General features: G+C 43.8%; 1 protein-coding gene across 1 annotated transcript in view; it reads right to left on the reverse strand.

The window, feature by feature from the left end:
- Positions 1-557: 557 nt before the first annotated feature.
- LOC127454440 (zinc finger protein 804B-like) overlaps positions 558-20882 on the reverse strand; it is a 228394-nt gene continuing 208069 nt past the window's right edge. The window contains exons 3-4 of the mRNA XM_051721638.1: positions 5138-5268; positions 558-4362 (exon numbers count right to left, since the gene is read on the reverse strand). Of these exons, the coding sequence (XP_051577598.1) occupies positions 855-4362; positions 5138-5268 (3639 nt within the window). The 3' untranslated portion in view covers positions 558-854. The remainder of the gene's footprint in view (positions 4363-5137; positions 5269-20882) is intronic.

The following is a 20882-nucleotide window of genomic DNA, read 5'->3' on the forward strand; positions in this document are numbered from 1 at the left end:
TTACTTACATTACAACGTATGAATACATAAATACAGTTAAAGATTTTACACTTTAAATAGATTGAAAAACATTATTGCATGTTGACTCTACACCTGAGCAAGTCAGTTTGCAAACTTGCACTACCCTACTAAACAACACAGATTTATTTTATACAAACCCGGGTTTAAACATTAAGATTTTAACTCTGTATGTCTTCACCCAAAGCGGTGGACACTGTGATAAGTTCATTAAAGACAATCGCTCAATCACATGCTGTATTTCTGCACCACATACTCTCAATTCTCATTCTAAATTTGCATACTCTAAAAATAAAATTTCATATACATTTTACTTGGTCAGTGTAAGGTTGCTCAAGGATACCTCCCCTGGCACTCAGGTTTTGATAACCCTCTAAATGCAGTAGTTTGCTTAGTAGTGTTACTGTAAAAATATGCTAATTTGGCTTATTACTAATTGAAGAAGGCATTAACATTCTAATTTGACTTCAGAAAATGCCTTATTTCAGCCAACTGCTGAATGGGCTCAACTGCTGATGAATCACAGTCCGCTGAGGCAGGAGAGGTTCAGCTCTGTGTTAATGCACAGAGATGACGGGGGTATAAAGAGTGCAACAGCAAATGACAAAGTAAAAATACCTCTATATTTGAGTTGGTCAGCACTGCAACACAGACAGATGAAACAAACAAATTACTCAAACTACTCAACATGAACTTTGGCGAAAACTTTGAATAGAACCTAAACATCTGAAAGTTCACAGCCCAATTGGTGGGGCCTTTTAGGAGTTTTAATGTCACAAATACTGTTTGTTTTTTACTCTTTCTTTGTTTCCTTTTTCTTTGCTCTCTCATATTGACTAACTAGTTGGTCCAGAGTGGCGTTGAAGGTCCTGGCTGTGGAACAGAGGGTGTAGAAGGGGGTGAATCTGCAGAGTGCTGGCAGCAGCAACAGCAGCAGCAGCTGCAGCAGCCATGGGCATTGGACTGAGCATGGTGGGAAGCAGAGAGGTGGGAGGCAGAGGGTGAAGAGCTAATCCAGAAACGTGATGTTGAGGGTGAACAGGGTGGAGGGATGAGGCTGAGATCAGGTGGAGGGGGTGAGCTGCCAACACTGTGGCAGGAGGTGCTGGAAAGAATGCAGCAGGAAGTGGAGGGGCGAAGTGGGGCTGAGAAAGAGAAGGATTAAGGGGATGGAGTAGAGTGACAGAGGAATGGTGAGGTGCAATGGAAGAGGGTGGAGAAGCAGGTGAGGAATGGAGTATGCTGTATGGAAGACAGGCTGAAAGTGTAGTCTGATCGGGGGGTTCTGGAGTTAGTACTGGTATATGGCTCATGTCTACAGGTATTTGCTGTAGTTCATGTTTCTCTTGAAGGTGCTGTTGCTGCATGTGTTGCTGGGCCTGGAACTGGAGAAGTTTGTACTTCTCAATCTCTTCCTCGGTGAAAGTGATTGGTTGTTCAGAAAGGGGAGGAGTGGTGCATTTTGGACAGTCAATACTTGCCACTTCTGCATTGTCCTTTTGGTCTATGAAGTGAAGTTTTTTTGACGAAGACCTGTCTTGGTCCAGAGTTGTTCCAGCAGTACAAGTGTCTGCTGATCTATCCTGGTTGGTAATTTCAAGACAAGCTTGGGATGCATTGGGATTTTGCCCCTCTGTGTGCTGAAAGTTTTCTGGAGCCTTACTATCAATCTGAGATATAACTTGTGATTTTGATGGGACAGTTGTAGATGTTTGAAACTGGTTACTAATATTGCCACTTGACTCTTTATTTAACCCAGTTTTTCTTGCTCCTTTCTTAATGGAGGGTAATTTACCAATCAGTGGAAGTGAAAGAGTGGCACTTGCTTTCTTTTCTTTAAGATCCTTCTCAAACGATGTTCTCTGATCTTTTGACTCTGACGTGTTTTGAGTTTTGTGTGTAATATCTTCCTGCTCTACACCTGATTTTAAGAAATTATGCTGAGCAGAAGTGTTACTTTTAGCTAATGGAGGTGAATGACTTCTCTTTATAAGAGGAGAATGGGAGGCCTTGGTTTTGAACAATCTCTCTGTCGAATGATTGCAATGTTTCTGGCTCTGTCCAGTGGGAGATGGCCTAATATGAGAGTTACAAGTCCAGTCCCCACTGAGGTCAGAGATGCTAGTAATACTAGAGGAACTGGGGCTACGGATGGATGCTGGCTTGTCATACCACCTGTCTATACTTCTCTCTGGACTTGACCAGGGAAGTGCTTCTCTTTCCTTTTGTCTCCTCTCTATAGGGCCAAGTCTTTCGGACCACCAGTCTCTGACATCCTCCTGAGGTTCAGGACTGTCATAGACTCTATAAAACAACTGCCTGCATCTATCTGGAATTCTGTGCTCTCTGTATTTATTTTCCTCAAGAAATCTTTTGTGCTGTATGACGCTGTACCTCTCATTCAGCTTTGAGCTGTTACAACCTGCTGAATACTGCTGTTTATTGTATATGTAAGAGTCTGAGTAATCCCAACAGTCTCCTGTATGTTCAACATCTCTGCACAGACTATCTGACATGTGCCTATAACTGTAGCGTGGAACATTATAAGAGGAATTTCTAATGCAAGACCTGGAGTGGCTGTGTTCCTTTCTCCAAGGGTAAGAATAGCTTGATCTTGGTGAGGTGGAGCATCTCCCCATGTGGTACAAAGGCCAATCTCCATCTAAGGTCAAGTCTGACAGGCCACTCCACGACCCAGATTTCTCACAGTTGGGAGTTGAGGCAGCATCCCTTTTAGACTCCAAGGCATTGTCATACCACCTATAATTATCGTCTCTTCCTGTTGTGTGGTGAACAGAGTATGGAGAAGGCCTCCGCCTCACCAAACCCAGAGCAGACACCATCCCCCCCATTGTTTGACATTTCTTCCTTTTACGTGCCGGGGCTGAAAGCGAGCTTACAACAATGCTTTTCAGGCTGTGCTCTGGGGTGTCACTTTCATTTGAAGTCTCATCTCTCACTGATCGTCTCCTCTTCCCAAGCTTGTGCCTCTTCTCGGTGTATGCTTGCTTGTTTTGTGATGTGTCGGTTGGAGCACTTTGGAATTCAAAGCGTCCTCTGGCTTCTGTCTGTGAGCATGTTTTAAATGCACAGCCCACTTTCTGGGTCCTGATAGTGTCTAATTCATGCCTACGAGTTTTCCCCTTTCTCCTGTGCTTGGGTCTCTTTGGTTTTAAAATGCCTAATTTATCTCTAAGAACATCCTGTGTTTGTGGCCCAGGTTTGTCATTCTGGCCTGTGAGCCTGTTATCAGTGCTGAGATCTTTCTCCTCAGTCTTTGTGCTTTTCTCTCTGCCCTCCCTGTGTTTGGAATAAAAATAGAGGCGGTTGCAGCTGTATGATACACGTGGCTCATAAGTGGTGTACTGCACCAGCTCAGAAGGCCATTTTAGCATACTCCCATCCTTGCTGAATACATTCAGGAAAGAAATTGGAGCCTCATTTCTCTGATGTGTATTTTCATCCTTGCAGTTTGAGTGGATGTTATCCTCCTCTGTCTCTTTTTCTGATATACAGTCCTCCCTGTTCTGCATAATACCCTGTTTGTTGACTTTCTTTGTGTGTTGGTGTGAGCTTTTGTGTATTTGAAGTTGGCTTTGGGCCACGGTACCCTGTCCATCTGTGTAAACAGTAGGGCCGGGGCACTTGAGGCATTCTCTCTCCTCTGATCCCCTATAAGCCCCCTTTGCCCTGGGCCTCTGCCCCCCATCAACCAGTCTGTCCTCTGAACCAGCTGGCTCCCTGTCTGCTTCAGGACTGTGTGAGTCAGGATGCACCAGCTTCTCTGGCTCTGTTGTGCTGTATTTTGCCTGAATTTCAAGGGCCTCCACATGTTCTTCTTGTGCTTCCATTTGCTGTGTTTGCATGTCCCCATCTGCCCAGCCCAGAGTTGGAGGATCATGGGATAGATCCTGGTCATCCTTACCTGGGATTTTGGGAGAGCTTGAGCAGGACCAGAGGGCCTCCAGGGCGAGTTTCTGCCTGTGGCGATGGAGCTCCTGGTAGTCATTGGCCTCCTCAACCCCATCGATGAACACAGATGCACAAGAGTCAAGCTTCAGTTGAGCTCGCCGGGAGAAACAGAATGAGACCCCTGCCCTGGGGCTCTGGTATCCTGCAGAGGACGTTGATGGTGATGAGTGTTTTTTGTGGCACGGCTCCAGATGTGTTGGTAAATGAGTGGAGGACAAGCCTTTCAATGAGATGTTTGTGGAGATAGGACTTGTGTCTTGGGCCGAGAATATAGTTGGTTTAGTGTTAAACTTGCTACTGCCAGCAGAGGTGATTATGACTTTATCCTTATTTTTGTTTGTTGACCTTAACTTCGGACCTTTCCATTCATCACTATTTAAAAGAACACAGGACAGTGTTGTAATTAGGCAGAATGTCAGTAGAGATGCAAGATCTTTATGTGAAATGAGTCATCGTTCTTTAAATCGAATAGATTTTGGTTAGCAATAACCCTAAATAAATGTTAAAGGAGTCATATCATACATTTTCCCCCATTAGATAAACTTTTATTGATATTAATGTTTTTCTTTTTGTGTGTCCAAACAGTCATATTTTATGACCATTTTCCACTCTCTCTGACCCTCAGAATTAAACAGACTATTTTTGTCTGCAGCACCTTTTAGAAAATTAACTTCAAATGTAAAAAAAGGATAGTGTTAACTGCTCCATTTAACTGCTCACGTCCAAATGCATGACATTGCATTTGCATTACATTGTGGCATGATACAAAACAATCCATACTGATATGTGTCTGTTAAGATTGGACTGAAATTATCAGGAACCTTATAAAAAAATAAACTTCAGCCACTCTTTCCTATAGTTGATATCTAAATGTGGATGGTCATGTATTTATTAATCTGTATGACGTCACAAATGTGCAGAAATTCAGAATGAGTTTTGTTTGCAGTTTCAATAAATGCTCTACTTAGACTGGAGAGTAAGTTTTGAGTCCTGAAAGTTACAGTATGTTTTTATAGAACATCATGTGCTTTCATCTCAAAAGATCAGTGGAAATTATGGAAAAATGGAAAACCTAATGATTTGACCTTTTACTGCTGTGTATAATCAGAAGCGATTGCCTGTGCTTTATAAGTATATCATGTTTTACCTGTCTCTCTGCTGTTTGAGTTGAGCGAGCTTGTGTAGTTGTTTTAGCGCTCTTTTCTGCTTCCTCTCATCTTTCCAGGACTTAGAGGAGACATTGCGTGCAAATTCTCTCTGCTTCAACTCCTTCAGCCTCTGTGAGACAAAACAAGCACACAAAGATGAAATGTGCTCTAGAGAAGCCATAACCCTGAACTCTGGGAGATCTAATAGAAATACCTGGGAGAATGTCAATATTCAAGTCAACAAATGTAATCAGTGCTCAATCCTGGTTATAACCACTTCTTTTTTTCCATTACTATTGTTAAAAAAGGTTATAAATTCCAATCAACTTTCCACATAAAAGGTTGCTTTCAAAAGCCACAGCCCACACCAATGGATGCCTATTATATATGTCTATTTATCCCTTTATCCCTTTAGGGCAGAGGGGGACAATCGAAACAATGTAAACAGAAAATCAGCAAAGCCAAAATACAATCACAAAACAATAAAAGTCTCAGTAGCTTCTGGATTTGTTCATCAGACATAAACAGCAAGTCACCTGAACACAGCCAAACACTTTACACTTCACTCAGCAGGGAAATAAAAGAGAAAGCCATATTTGTCTTGACTCGTGAGAGGCAATGAAAATGTAACGAGCTCACTGCATCCCCTCTATTTCATTCAGGGCTGTTGTATTCCCTTCTTACTGCCAGTGCGCAGGTGTATAATTTGCCACAGTAATCAAACACACTAACAAATAAAAGTGAGGAAATACACACTGTTGTCTTTAATTGGAATCAGTCAAAATGTGGCATTGGCTGTCAAGTGTTTGGCATGGGTGTTTTGTCATTAAGTTTCAGCACCATCATTTTCCGAAACACTTTAAGTTTTTTTGATAATGTGTGCACACACACAAGTTAAATGTTTCATGTTTGTATTACCTCACAGAGGTATTGCATTTTTACATTTTAATTATGGCATTATTTAGTCTATTTATTAAGCCGTTTTTCACGTGGGGACCTCGTGACTGGTCAGAGATTTAAGGTTTTACTATCCTTGTGGAGAGTGCCAAGAGAAGGCCAGTTCCTCTCTGCTGCATAGTGACAAAGCACACACAGGAAAAACAATGTATCTGTGAGAAGTTAGCAAGCTAAATCCCAACAGAGCCTGCTGACTTTACACAGCAAAAGACCCTATGGATGCCTGCTTCAAAGTAGCAGGGGAGCTGCACAGAAAAGAGCAAAGTACACGTACACACACACACACACACACACACACACAAACGCGTTGGTGCTCATGCTTATGAGGACTCTCCATAGACATAATGATTTTTATACTGTATGAACTATAGATTCTATCTCCTAACCCTAACCATACCCCTAAACATAACTCTCACAAAAAAACTTTCTGCATTTTTACATTTTCAAAAAAACATAGTTTAGTATGTTTTTTAAGCGATTTGATTTATGGGGGACACTAGAAATGTCCTTATAAACAAAATTTTTAGCATACTACCCTTGTAATTACCAGTTTGTAACCTAAAAAAATGTCCTCGTAAACCACCCAAACCCGTCCACACACAGAGAATACTCCTATAAAAAAACTTCACCTTACAAAACACATTTTATTGCACAAATACATACATTTCAGGACAAATTAGGGTCTAACTTAAAACTTCTGGGGGGAGAAGTTTCTACAAGCATGGCGACCGGAGCAGAGGGCCCTCTGCTCAAGGAAGACGTAGTTTGCCAAGAGGGAAACTATTTTACGGAAGATTTAACACAGGGTTACCTATGGGGAACCACCACATGCGGAGCACCTACCTCAGTACAGGGCTTAGTTAGCACATGTACTGGGCTGGCAGTGCGTTTCTCCGCAAACTCGTCTGCCACAGGGCTAAGGAGGAAATCATCCAGGGATCACAGTCTGTGAACACTACTGGGAGTCAAGAACGCACGTCTTCCCCTCAAGGGAGGGGAAAGGCACTATGCGCAAGCGGTACACCTGGCCATCTGTCCCGGAACTTACCTGCTTGTGCCTGCCACTACACAGGACGAAACCGACTCAACCCGGAGATTGTAGAACCTCGCAAAGGTGTTGGGTGTTGCCCAGCCCGCTGCTCTGCAGATGTCTGCCAAAGAGGCGCCACTGGGCAGGGCACAGGAGGCCGCCGAACTCCTGCTAGAGTGGGCTCATAACACTGCAGGGGGTGGCACGTCCTGAGCTTGATATGCCATAGCGATGGCGTCAATGACCCAGTGGGCGATCCTCTGTTTGGAGAGAGCGCTTCCTTTCCGCTGTCCACCAAAGCAGACAAAGAGCTGCTCGGAGCTTCTAAAGCTCTGCGTGCGATCCAAATAAACATAATTATTTTTATACTGTATGAACTATAGATTCTATCCCCTAACCCTAACCATACCCCTAAACATAACCCTCACAAAAAAACTTTCTGCATTTTTACATTTTCAAAAAAACATAGTTTAGTATGTTTTTTAAGCGATTTGATTTATGGGGGACACTAGAAATGTCCTTATAAACAACACTTTTAGCATACTACCCTTGTAATTACCAGTTTGTAACCTAAAAAAAATGTCCTCGTAAACCACCCAAACCCGCCCACACACAGTGAATACTCCTATAAAAAACTTCACCTTACAAAACACATTTTATTGCACAAATACATACATTTCAGGAAAAATTAGGGTCTAACTTAAAACTTCTGCACTAAATTCAGTATATACTACCTCAATCTTCTATAAGTACACAATTGTGTTTTCTATTTGGAATCATGAATAGACTCAAACAAAATTGTTTAGATTAATTCTGTGGCAGTCACACAAACTAACACATACTGTACATAAATACATAAATGGGTCGACATTAAATAATTTTAGGAAGCTGACATGTCCTGAAGTGTGATATGTTATACTCCATCTAAAACCATTTTGATCAGCAATTTGCCAATTCTTTTAAAATATTAATTTGAATAAATAAATGCAGTTTTTATGTCCATATTAATTGGGAAAGTACATGGAATATTTATCATTTTTAAAATTCATTTGTCACACTGCAGGACCTTTAAAATGAACCAGTGAAGGCAAAAAGTGATTAAAACAGTAAAAAATTGTGACCTGTTACAGGACTTAATATATACAATTTTCCTTCATATATTCATATAAAATGTAAACTAAAATATTGAGGCTGATTTAAAAATGTTCTCGGACATGTTATGTATCAAATTCCCAAATATAAATAAATCATATAAAAAAGGACACAGAAAAAGAACAAGTGTGAGAGGGGCAAGAGATTGTCCTAACCATCTCCACATCCTGACCTGTACTCGCAAAAGCAGAAAAGAGTGAATTCTGGATTATGATTTAAAATTTGAAATTGATTCTTCCTAATCCCTTCCTCTGTTCTTTTTATACACTCACCAAGAACTTTATTAGGAACACTATGGTCCTAATAAAGTGCCCAATGTGATCTTCTGCTGTTATAGCCCATCCACCTCAAGGTTCAATGTGTTGTGCATTCTGAGATGCTATTCTGCTAACTACAATTGTACAGAGTGGTTATCTGAGTTACTGTAGCATTTCTGTCAACCCGAACCAGTCTGGCCATTCTCCATTGACCTCTCTTATCAACAAGGTGTTTCCATCTGCAGAACTGCTGCTCACTGGATGTTTTTTGTTTTTGGCATCATTCTGAGTAAACTTTAGAGACTGTTGTGTGTGAAAATCCCAGGAGATCAGTAGTTACAGAAATACTCAAACCAGCACGTCTGGCACCAACAATCATGCTACATTTTCCCCCCCATTCTGATTCTGATTCTCTTTTTTTTTTTTTTTATCTGAATGGCTTTTCTGTCTATTTTAGTGTATCATAAAGTTTTGAATCTATTGGTGTGCCTGTGGCATGGACCACAAATCGTAAACATGTACTTTAACAATGAGTGTTAAGGATTGATGAGAGTTGAAGATGCTGAGATGCTCTAATTGACCTCTGACCTCAAGTCAATTATATCAATTCTGTTGTGTGCTAATGATCAAACACTGATGGATTAATCAATGTGGGAGAACAGAGGTTTGTCTCCATGAGATGTGTAAGGTTAGACCCTTTAGTGTATTATTGATGTATGTGTCTTTTCACTGCAATGTGAAAAAGCCCTTTAGGATGCATATACAGCCCTTCAGCAATAGTAGCTGTTCAGAATCTTAATTCACATGTGGCGGAGCATCTTATGTCTTTTATAGCTTAGTGCCAGGCTTTCTTTGATATCTGCTTCTCAAACACACAAAGACAGTGAAGCTGTGCACTGCGCATAGTATAACTTTTTCATTGGTACCCTTTGCCATGGCTGTCCATCTAGAAAAAAACCCCAAAACAAATGGAGATAACGGACCTCAAAGGGTTTCATACTGGTTGTAAAAATCCTAATGATAATAGACCTAAAAGTAATCCCATCAATATGTTCAGGGTAACGACCCAATATCAAACAAATAGAGACACTGTGGAAACTAAGACTGATGTGCAAGGCATTTTAAAGACAATGAAGCTGTGCACTGCGCATAGTATAACTTTCTCACTGGCACCCTTTGCCATGGTTGTCCGTCTAGAAAAAAGAAGAAAACAGCAGAATCTTTTTGTGTCTTATTCACTAACCAAACACAATACAGCTTAACAAAAAAACGTCCTGGTTATTTTCGTAACCTCCGTTCCCTGATGGAGGGAACGAGACGTTGTGTCGATGTAGTGACACTAGGGATCACTCTTGGGAGCCCGAAACACCTTTGATCTTTTGAAAAATTGCCAATGAGAATTGGAGAGTGGAATTTGCATGCCACTCCCCTGGACATACTGGTATAAAAGGAGCTGGTATGCAACCACTCATAGATGCATAAAGCTTGCACCGGACACAGCAACGCCAAGGCTGGGTCTGCCTCCTACTGGGGCAGCACTTGCAGGTTCACCACCTGATCCCTAAAAGGGGTCATGGGAACCTTGGGCACATAGCCCGGTCGGGGTCTCAGGATCACGTGAGAGTATGCCAGACGAACTACAGGCAGGTGTCGCTGACAGAGAACGCCTGCAGGTCCCCAACCCTCTTGATGGACATGAGCGCAGTCAGGAGGGCAGTCTTGAAAGAGAGTGCCTTAAGCTCAGCTGACTCCAAGGGCTCAAAGGGAGCTCCCCGTAGACCCTGAAGGACTACAGAGAGGTCCCACAGGGGAACGAGGTGTGGTCTACAGGGGTTCAACCTCCTAGCAGCTCTCAGGAACCTGATGATCAAGTCGTGCTTCCCCAAGTACTTACCATCTACTGCATCGTGATGAGCCAAAATAGCGGCTACATACACCTTCAAGGTGGAGGGGGACAGCTGCCCCTCCAACCTCTCCTGCAGGAAGGAAAGCACCGATCCAACTGTGCATCTCTGGGGCTCTTCACGTCGGGAAGAACACCACTGAGCAAACAGACGCCACTTCAAGGCATACAGGCACCTCATAGAGGGAGCCCTAGCCTGAGTAATTGTGTCTACCACCATGGGCGGTAGGCCACTTAAGTCCTCCATGTCCTGTCCAAGGGCCAGATGTGGAGATTCCAGAGGTCTGGTCATGGGTGCAAGATGGTGGCCCGTCCCTGAGAAAGAAGGTCCTTCCACAGGGGAATTCGCCAGGGGGGGCTGTCACGAGGAGTGTGAGATCTGAGAACCATGTCTGGGTGGGCCAGTAGGGTGCTACTAGGATGACTTGCTCCCCGTCCTCCCTGACCTTGCACAGGGTCACTGAGGGAAACGCATACTTGCATAGTCCAGGGGGAAAGCTGTGTGCCAACACGTCTATACCGAGAGGTGCCTCAGTCAGGGCGTACCAAAGCGGGCAGTGGGAGGATTCCCGGGAAGCAAACAGGTCTACCTGTGCTCGACCGACTCGACTCCAAATCAGCTGGACCACCTGAGGGTGGAGTCTCCACTCTCCCCTGAGGGTAACCTGATGTGACAGCACATTCGCTGCAGTGTTGAGGTCACGAGTGGCTCGTAGCGACTTGAGGCGCTGCTGACTCCAGAGGAGGAGACGGCGGGCGAGTTGTGACATGCGATGGGACCATAGACCGCCTTGGCAGTTGATGTAAGCTACCGTCGCTGTGTTGTCCGTCCGGACCAACATGTGCTTTCCCTGGATCAACGGCCGAAACCTCCACAAGGCGAGCAGTACTGCCAACAACTCTAGGCAGTTGGTGTGCCAACGCAGTTGCGGTCCAGTCCAAGAACTGGTGGATGTGTGCCTGTTGCATACGGTGCCCAAGCCCATCTTGGAGGTGTCTGTTGTAACCACGACGCATCTGGAGACCTGCTCTAGGGGAACTCCTGCCCGTAGAAATGCCAGGTCGGTCTAAGGGCTGAAGAGGTGGTGACAAATCGGTGTGATGGCCACGCGATGTGTCCCATGGCGCCATGCCCATCTCGGGACTCGAGTCTGAAGCCAGTGCTGAAGCGGTCTCATATGCATCAACCCCGAGCGGTGTGGCCATCGCTGAGGATGGCATATGCTCCAGGAGCCTCTGAAAAATTTTCAGTGGAACCGCTGTCCTCCATCTGAACGCCTTCAGACAGTTCAGCACTGATTGAGCGTGTTCGTTCATGAGACACGCTGTCATCGAGACTGAGTCCAACTCCAGACCGAGAAAAGAGATGCTCTGAACCGGGGAGAGCTTGCTCTTTTCCCAGTTGACCCGAAGCCCCAGTCGGCTGAGGTGTCGAAGAACGAGGTCCCTGTGCAAGGCCCGGTTCAGTACTCGCAGGTCCGAGATTGGTCGCAACCCACTGCCTTTCTTTGGTACGATGAAGTAAGGGCTGTAGATCCCTTTCCTCATCTTGGCTGGAGGGACAGGCTCTATCGCACCCTTGCTCAGGAGGGTCGCGATCTCCGCATGCAAGGTAGCGGCGTTCTTGCCCTTCACCGAGGTGAAGCGGACACCGCTGAACCTGGGTGGGCACCTGGTGAACTGAATTGCGTAGCCGAGCTGGACGGTCCGTGTCAGCCATCGTGACAGGTTGGAAAGCGTGAGCCACGCGTCCAAACTCTGGGCAAGGGGGACCAAGGGGATAATCGTGTCGGACATACCGGCGGGTGGGGAATTACGGCGGGGCAGAGCCGAGGTGCCACGTCGAGGGGACTTGAGCCCCGTGGCTGTGCTGAGTTGAGGGGCATCAAAGCACTTACCTGGCTCCTGTCGCCCACCATGAGATTGGGCGAGGAGGGGGCAGGAGGAGTCTCATCCCCAAGGTCCATCGGCACTAATCCCGTGTGGGGGTAGTCGTGCCACAGCTGGGCACCCAGGGGCAGGGGGTCCGCCGCTGGAACGCCAACCCTGCCAAAAAGGAACGGTGGACGGCGGTTGTGATGACGGCCGTGTACACCGGACATGTGACCCAGGAAACAAGGAAACTGCTCTTTTGCTGAACCTTTGGGTACCGCAGCATCTGGGGAATGCGGCGAAAAACGAAACAAAAGATCCTCCTCCCGGCCCTTCACCAGGGGATGGAGTGGTCTGTGCACCAGCTCCAGAGAGATGGGTGTCCTTGCCCCTGGGTTGCCCGTGTCAGGGGAGCTTCAAAGCCTTCCTCGGGTTCTTGGTGGCCGGCCGTGAGACGGGGGGCATCTGCTTCCTGTGATGGGCTGCACGCTGGAGCCGGGCCACGGGGGCGGGCTGTGGCGGAGCCGGAGATGTTGCTGCAGGGAGACGCCCTTGGCGACGAGCAGACGGGGTGAGGGATTTTGAGCCATGCCGGGGCAGGATGTGCTCTATAGCCTCCGTCTGCTTCTTCACTGTCGAGAACTGCTGGGCAAAGTCCTCGACGGTGTCGCCAAACAGGCCAACCTGGGAGATGGGGGCGTCAAGGAACTGTGCCTTGTCGGTCTCTCGCATCTCTACAAAGTTGAGCCAGAGGTGGTGCTCCTGGACCATTAGAGTGGACATTGCCTGCCCGAGAGACCGTGCTGTGACCTTCGTCACCCAGAGAGCGAGGTCGGTCGCCGAGCACAGTTCCTGCATCAATCCTGGGTCAGAACTACCCTTGTGCAGTTCTTTTAGCGCCTTGGCTTGGTGTACTCGCAGGTGAGCCATAGCGTGCAGGGTGGAGGCAGCTTGTCCAGTGGCACCGTAGGCCTTAGCCATCAGAGACGACGTAAACCTACAGGCCTTGGACGGAAGCTTCGGGTGCTTGCGCCAGGTGGCGGCGCTCTGCGGACACAAGTGCACCGCGAGCACCTTTTCCACCTGGGGGATCACCGAATACCCCCTGGCCGCTCCACCATCGGGAAAGATCGGGACCGGGCAGTAAAAGGTGCCTCCCACGACCTTGTCATCTCCTCATGCACTTCCGGGAAGAAAGGAACAGGGGCGGGGCACGGCTGTGAGCGGCGCCCCGAGCCCAGAAACCAATCGTCGAGCCGTGAGGGTTCAGGGGAGAGTGGAGGGTTCCTCTCTAGCCCGACACTCGCGGCCGCCCGGGAAAGCATTTCTGTCATTTCCGCGTCGGCCTGAGACTGGGCAACCATTCCCGAAGGAGGAAGCCCAGCCGAAGCCTCAGTGTCAGACCGGACGAGCCCGCTCTCCGATGCTGTGCTCAATAACTCATCATCTTCCGGGGCGCCAGATGAGATGTCGAACCCGCCCTGAGACGAGCCGGCGATCTTGTCTGAGCACGTGATCGGGGCAAGCGAGCGTGCTGACGAATGGAGGTCCATGGGAGGATACCCGTCAGAGGTGGTCCCATTGAGGTCCCCAAATCGACCCCAGTGCTAAACGGCACGGCCTTATACCCGTAGGTAGAAGGACCGAGGTGGGGAGCTACTGGGGTGGCTTGCTTTCTTACGAATGCAAGCTGCGACTGCAACGTTGCCATGGTCATGTTCTTGCAATAAGGACATGATCCATCCACGAATGATGTCTCTGCGTGGGCAGTGCCCAGACACATAAGACAGCGATCGTGGCCGTCGGAAGCGGAGAGATAACGACCGCAACCAGGAATAACACACAAACGGAAAGGCATCTTTAAAAAGATGCATCTTTAAAAAGACGTTCCGTGTGTGCCGCTCTTTCAGCAAGAAAATATACTCTTTTAGAATATACTCTTTTAAATGTTCTGCCGAAGCGCCCAGAGGCGTTCTCTGCAAACCAAGATGCAGAGCGGGAGAAGCCGCTGAAATGCGCTGCAAGATCCAGCAGAGAGAGATAAATGAACTCAGCAGATGAATTCAGCTCAATGAAAAGAACCGCTCGGCTCCGAAGGGAAAATCTGAAAGAGTGGTTGCATACCAGCTCCTTTTATACCCGTATGTCCAGGGGAGTGGCATGCAATTTCCACTCGCCAATTCTCATTGGCCTTTTTTCAAAAGATCAGAGGTGTTTCGGGCTCCCAAGAGTGACCCCTAGTGTCACTACATCGACACAACGTCAAGTGAGTGACAGTTAGAGAACACAAACACACCTCCTTTCTGCATGAATTAGGCTTATTATAGATATTCACAAAACTCTATTTGCGCTATTGGTCTTGAACAATTATTGTCAAGCTATTACAGGGCTGGACTGGGACAAAAAATTGGCCCTGGAACTATTCAGCCCAACCGGCCCACACGTTACCCCACAATCGATAATATTGTATATATTATTATTGAATTGCAAATGCATTTATCACTATTAATACTTCATATTTTCTGTCACATAGAAATTTACATTTGACTGTGAAGCATTCAGTTGTGAGGGAGATGTGAATTTACTGATATTAACAACAATAAAATCTGTAAACAGTAATCTAAGGCTATGGCAGAAGGACTTTTTAACTGATATTTCTCTTTCATCAGGATCTTAATTATTGAATTAACTGTTTCCATTAAAGTTCATTAGAACTGAACATATTTACAGAGGAGGAAAAACATATAGCTTCATCCTTAATTCACAGGGGTCTAGGCTTTAAAGTTCTTGTTATATTCTCCTTTGTACTTGCCCTTATGAAAATTTACCACAGTTCTTGCATAGTATCAAGAGTTTAACTGTGGAATAAGTAAGAACATGGTGATTTCAGGTAAAACCATGCTCCATATTACCAGATGTAATATGGTTTCTAAAAAAAAAAAAAATAAAAAAATAAAAAAATAAATATGTATATATATTGTTTTTATAGTCTCTACATAGATATTGATTTTCATAACTTTCAATTCCATATATATATATATATATATATATATATATATATATATATATATATATGGATATGGAATGAAAGTTATGAAAATCAATATCTATGTAGAGACTATAAAAACAATAAAAGTGACTTAGGGTATATTCCCCTATTATACAATATTTTATATAATTATAATTATAGTGACATATATTTCAAATATATAGGCTACAATATTTCTGCCAAAACACCATTTCTACAGTTAGTGTTAATAACTGAAATATAATTAGAATGGTGATGTGTAGACTGAAAAGAAAGTAATTACCATTGAATGAAACAATGTTTTCCTGTTTACCTCGTCACTGCTGTTTATAATGTCGGGCTGTTTAATCTGGTTTCAAAGAATGCATGGATCCTTAAAGATTTCCATATCTCATGCTGTGTTTACCACGGGATTGTGCGGTGCGAGCGCAGAGCAGGTTCGTCAGTGCTACGTGGGAGGGCTGGTCCCAATCGGCTCTCGTGCTGCGGCCAGTGGATGCATTGCATGGGAGGGCCGGTCTGGTCCAGTTCAGCTCTTGCGCTGCGCCAGTGGATGCGCTACACAGAAGGGCCAGTCCCGCTCGGCTCTTGCGCTACATGGTTTAATCGAGTAGCAGCGTTGTGCCATACTTTTGGAGTATTTGGTGTTTTCCATATACAGCTATAAATGGCAGCGTTTAATAAATACGAGTGGGGCAACTGACCGGCCCAATAGTCGACAAACAGATGATCAGTCCATCACTGAGCTATTACCATCCATGGAAGAGCCACAAGAAAATTGAATTTGACATTTTTTTAATCTGATCTGTGCCACTTTAATATGTGGAAATAAATCCACATCAAATCAGATATGTATCTGAAATTTTCCAGCGTGCCTTTAATGTGAACAGCCAGGTCAGATTTAATGTGATTTTTACATCAATCTAACTCAACATTTTTCATTTAAGCACATGATTTCCAGCAAATGTAGAGGTGTTATTGTTTAAAACTTTTAATTGTGAGACATATCTTTTCTAGTTAATGCATTCAGTTATTTTTTTAAGGAAAGAAAATTAAATTAAATTATAGGCTCAACAGTTGGGCTCAGCAATTTGTTTGGACTAGACGCAGAAAAAAATGTGCATGAAAAGATACAGAGATTTATTATAGATTTACAGTATGTAACAATGCTCTTTGCTTGTGTCATTCACACAGAGAACACAGTTTCCATATTTATCAAACTATATCAAAACTTGAATGCGGCAAGTAAATGGAAATCTAAAATAATTATAGATAACAACTCTTAACTTACATACAGTATATGCAATGCTGACATATTATTAGATATATAGGCATTAAGTGTCCTATCTGCTTAAAACATCTAATTACATTTTTAAATGCAATTTAATTCATTATTCATATTATAATGATGAACATGCCTGAGTTTGTTATACGCATGCTCAGGGAGTGTTGTAGGCATGCGGGTCATTTTAGGAGCATTAGCTGTTCAGATCAGTATCTGATATGGGCTACATTTAAAATGTCATGTGAGCAACCTTCCAAAAAAAAAAAAAAAAAACATTTGATTTGAGCAGAAAATCAGATTTGGGCCACACTGAGTTGCAATGTGAATGTAGCCAAAGAGATGTTGTGAACCTTGCACTCAGATCCAACCTGCAAATTGAAGATTGTGTGCATGATTGCGGCATCACCTTTATTTGCATAATTCCTTGAGTGGATCGGGGGCTAAAACAAAGCAGACAGTGTGTGCAAATAAACAGCGCTATGAGCGGGAGGAATTTATTATCAGTGAATTACCCACACACTTTCTATTTGTCTATTGCACTTACTAACTCTGATATTAAGGAACTAATCTCCAGGCAGAGGCCAGGCAGAGATATAGCCTTAATATACTGCCCTGTCTAGAGTTTGTGTCAGCTTGTACATAACATCACAACCTTGAGCAAACACACACTCCAATGAAAAATGTGATCTCAAAAAAGAGTAAATTCATGGCCACACTATTCCACACTTGCCAGATAAATGGTATACAAAAATAGTGTACAAACACAACACATGACCTGAGCAGCTTGCAGCATTCTATCACAAAAAAACTAATTTAACACACACAAATCACTCACAACACTGGCCAATGACTCGTACACACAGTGTTTGTGTGAAATCTCATTTGACAGCTGACACTGATTGTGAACTCTGTCTCACAGTAGATATTAGTAGATTTGCCGTTTTAGCATTGGGACATGAGCAGGCTGCTCCTTAATTGGCTGAAACATCTCTGTTGACCAAGCAGAGTCCAGACAAGTAAGTGTCACCTACTAACATTTCACCAAGAACAGACCCACAAAGAGCTGGGTCTGCAGCTTTAGCACTAACTTAGCTTGAAAAGTCATTGCAGTGCATCTGCTCAGTTTATTTGAGGTCGTGGAGACAGCTTTCAGAAAATACTTACAGGCATCAATGGCAATCATGTCTGCCTAGATCAATCATGTAACGTTAATGCTGATCTTTCCACAGAAGGGATAGTTACATTGCTGAAGTACTTGCATACTTAAGATGATCAAGTGGATATCAAAAATTACCATTTTTAAAATGTAAAACAAAGTGGAATTTAAAAAACATAGGTGTTAATTTGTATTAGTATCAAATTCTAGTTTAACCAGGTGTTGAATGTGCTGAAATATCGCTGTGCTGTATTTAAATCAAAGGGATAGTCAGGGCTGCTACTCCCTCTACGCAGATAATGCAGTCTGCGTAGGGCAGTAATCCCCTAGGGGCACCAAAAAGTAGACCGACTGCCCATCTTCGCAAGTTATATGTTATTCAAGGACCTGAGAGCAGTTGCTAAATGCTCTCCCCGTTGGACGATTGCCTCACGCCCTCACCACTCACCCTCATGTTGTTTTAACTCCCTAACACCTAGTCTATACCAGAAGCGAGTGTCACGTCATGTCAAAAGCAATAGAACCCATTATAATCAATGATGCTGACACTGGAAGCGTCTGTTGCTGCATGTCACGCCAACAGTAAACGGGTGTCCCTTTCCATTTTGCCCTGCATGTGCTGGTGCTACTACAGCCAACAACACAATTAAACTGTTTAGAATATTTGTGTAGATGCATCCAGTTTAGACAACCTCAAGCCGTTGCATTGCGTCGTGTCAAAGGACACGCAGGGTGTAGACAAAGTGTATGGCTTTCTTTCTTTGGTGGAACACAAAAAGAAATGTTAGGTAGAAAGTTATCCTCAGTCATCATACACTTTTATTGTATGGAAATAATATCATTCATCACCTTTTGTGTTCCATGGAAGAAGGAAAATATGTTTGGAACAACATGCGGGTGTGTAAATGATGACAGAATTTTAATTTTTCGATGTACTATACATTTAAGTAAAATCATGCCTTTTAGCGCAAACGTGTTTTCTTTCTGTGTAAAAAAAAATTTTAGGCATGTTTTAACTGATTTACATAATTACTTTAGTAAATAGGATGCTAAAACAATGCAGGCAGCATGTGCTAATGCAAGACGCTATCAGCGATCACAATTCTTTCTTAGTGAATTCCACACTCTGGCATTAGTTGCCCTGTTCACTGAGTTAACAATAAATGCCTGTGTATGCAGATGAATATGAGTGTGTGTGAGGTCTTTCTGTGTGCTCTAGTTCCCCTGGTTTAATGCACCATATTGTGACAGGCCTCTCTGGATGTCTTAAGCCACTGACCAAAGGTGAGCTATATTACTCAGCCTGCCTTTCAGTCTAGAATCTGATACAACTAACAGGTGGGATCTCTCTCTCTCTCTCTCTCTCTCACACACACACACACACACACACACACACACACGCATACAAATCACCAGGCACTGCTAAGAATCAGAGAAAATATTCTCTGCATAATGAAGCATTGAATCGGAATAGACTACACACCTGTGTCAGAGCGTGTCTTCGTATATGTGTGTGAGTTGTCTAACACCGCTCCATTTGTCTGTACTCTCCCTCGGGTATAGCTGGTCCTCTGATGCTTTCAAAATGAGTCATATCTCCCTTTCTAACTCTGTTTCTTTTTTTAACACTGTGCTCTCTTGTACCTTTATCAGGATGTGGCAGGTGGAGATGAACAGACCCACGGCTGGGCTGCTGAGACCCTGGAGAGCTTCAGGCGTTTGACAAGGGCAGAAGACAATAAAAGCCTACTCATCCTGGCATTCCGTAGAGAGAGCAGCACATCGGTTCCTCATTCTCCAACTCATACCATAGTGCACCACACTGAGGAACAGGCAGTTCCCATCTCTAGATCCTCCTAAAACCCACAACACCAATCTTTACTTTGTCATTGTGCAAGGTCAGTTTGCTAACACTCTATCAAGGGAGTATGTCTTATTCTCTTAAGGCTCTGAAAAGGAAACAGAATCCTTAAAAGGAAGACTGTTGAATGGAGATATACAGTATTGATAGTGTAGGGCTTTACTGGTTGTTTAGATCAGTGTTACTATCAGAAATAATTAATAATTATTTCTTTAGTTATTAATTCATATTTAAATAGATTCAATGAATTAAACTCATTAAAACCTCATATGGGGCTCCAGTAAATGTAGTGCGCTACGTTTAGGAGCGGGTTTGGTTATTAGCAATAATTAATAATTATCAAAAGACAATTATTAAAATCAATAGAACATTGATGAGAATCAATGTTAGCTTTTTCTAATCCTTTAAATCAACAATTATCAAAGATAATCATTAATTGTTAACATCGATGAAACATTAATTAAAATTAACACTAGCTAATTGATCATTCAGATTCAACAATCATCAAAGATAATGATCAATTATCAAAAATCAATAGAATATTAATAAGGATTAACATTGACGGGGCACCACCCTGGAATCAGGGACTAATAACCAGATAGTATAACAGTCTCAATATTAGACTGTTTTCTTACGAAAATCGACATCCGAAGAAAATCGGGGAAAAAACAATGAATGAAGGCTTGAATTCGAGCACTGACATCCCATTAGCATGACACAGGTGTATGCAAAACAAACCAAAACACTTCTCTTTGTAATATAACAAAGTTTATTTATGCAGTAATATCAATTAATAATTAATACAATGCAGTCAATAAACGTCCGACTTACAACTACAAACTAAACAGTGATATGATTAGATATGGACATCAAAATAATCCTATAACACATGAGGGTGTGTGTGTGTGTGTGTGTGTGTAAGGAGGGACGCACACAAAATGGCGGACGTGACTCTCGTGGAGAGTGTGTCACGTGAGACTTCCGGTCAGGGAATATGGCCGCGAATGTGGGCGGAGAGAAACCAGTCAATGGTAGCTTAGGGACGAAGCTGAGCTTTATCACGAAGCTATCTACTAGCCAAAAATGTGTGCCAGAATGTTTGTGAGGGGTCGCGCGCGCGTGCGTGTGGTTAGTACGAGAGAGAGAGAATAAAGTGATGGCCCCAAAGCTGATTTCACGATCGTGGGAGAGAAAGCAGCTGTTAGTTTATCACTCAGAGACGCGGTGGACGGCTCGTAAACCA

The sequence above is a fragment of the Myxocyprinus asiaticus genome, chromosome 16 (assembly GCF_019703515.2).
Source record: "Myxocyprinus asiaticus isolate MX2 ecotype Aquarium Trade chromosome 16, UBuf_Myxa_2, whole genome shotgun sequence".
In the NCBI taxonomy this organism is placed as follows: Eukaryota; Metazoa; Chordata; class Actinopteri; order Cypriniformes; family Catostomidae; genus Myxocyprinus; species Myxocyprinus asiaticus.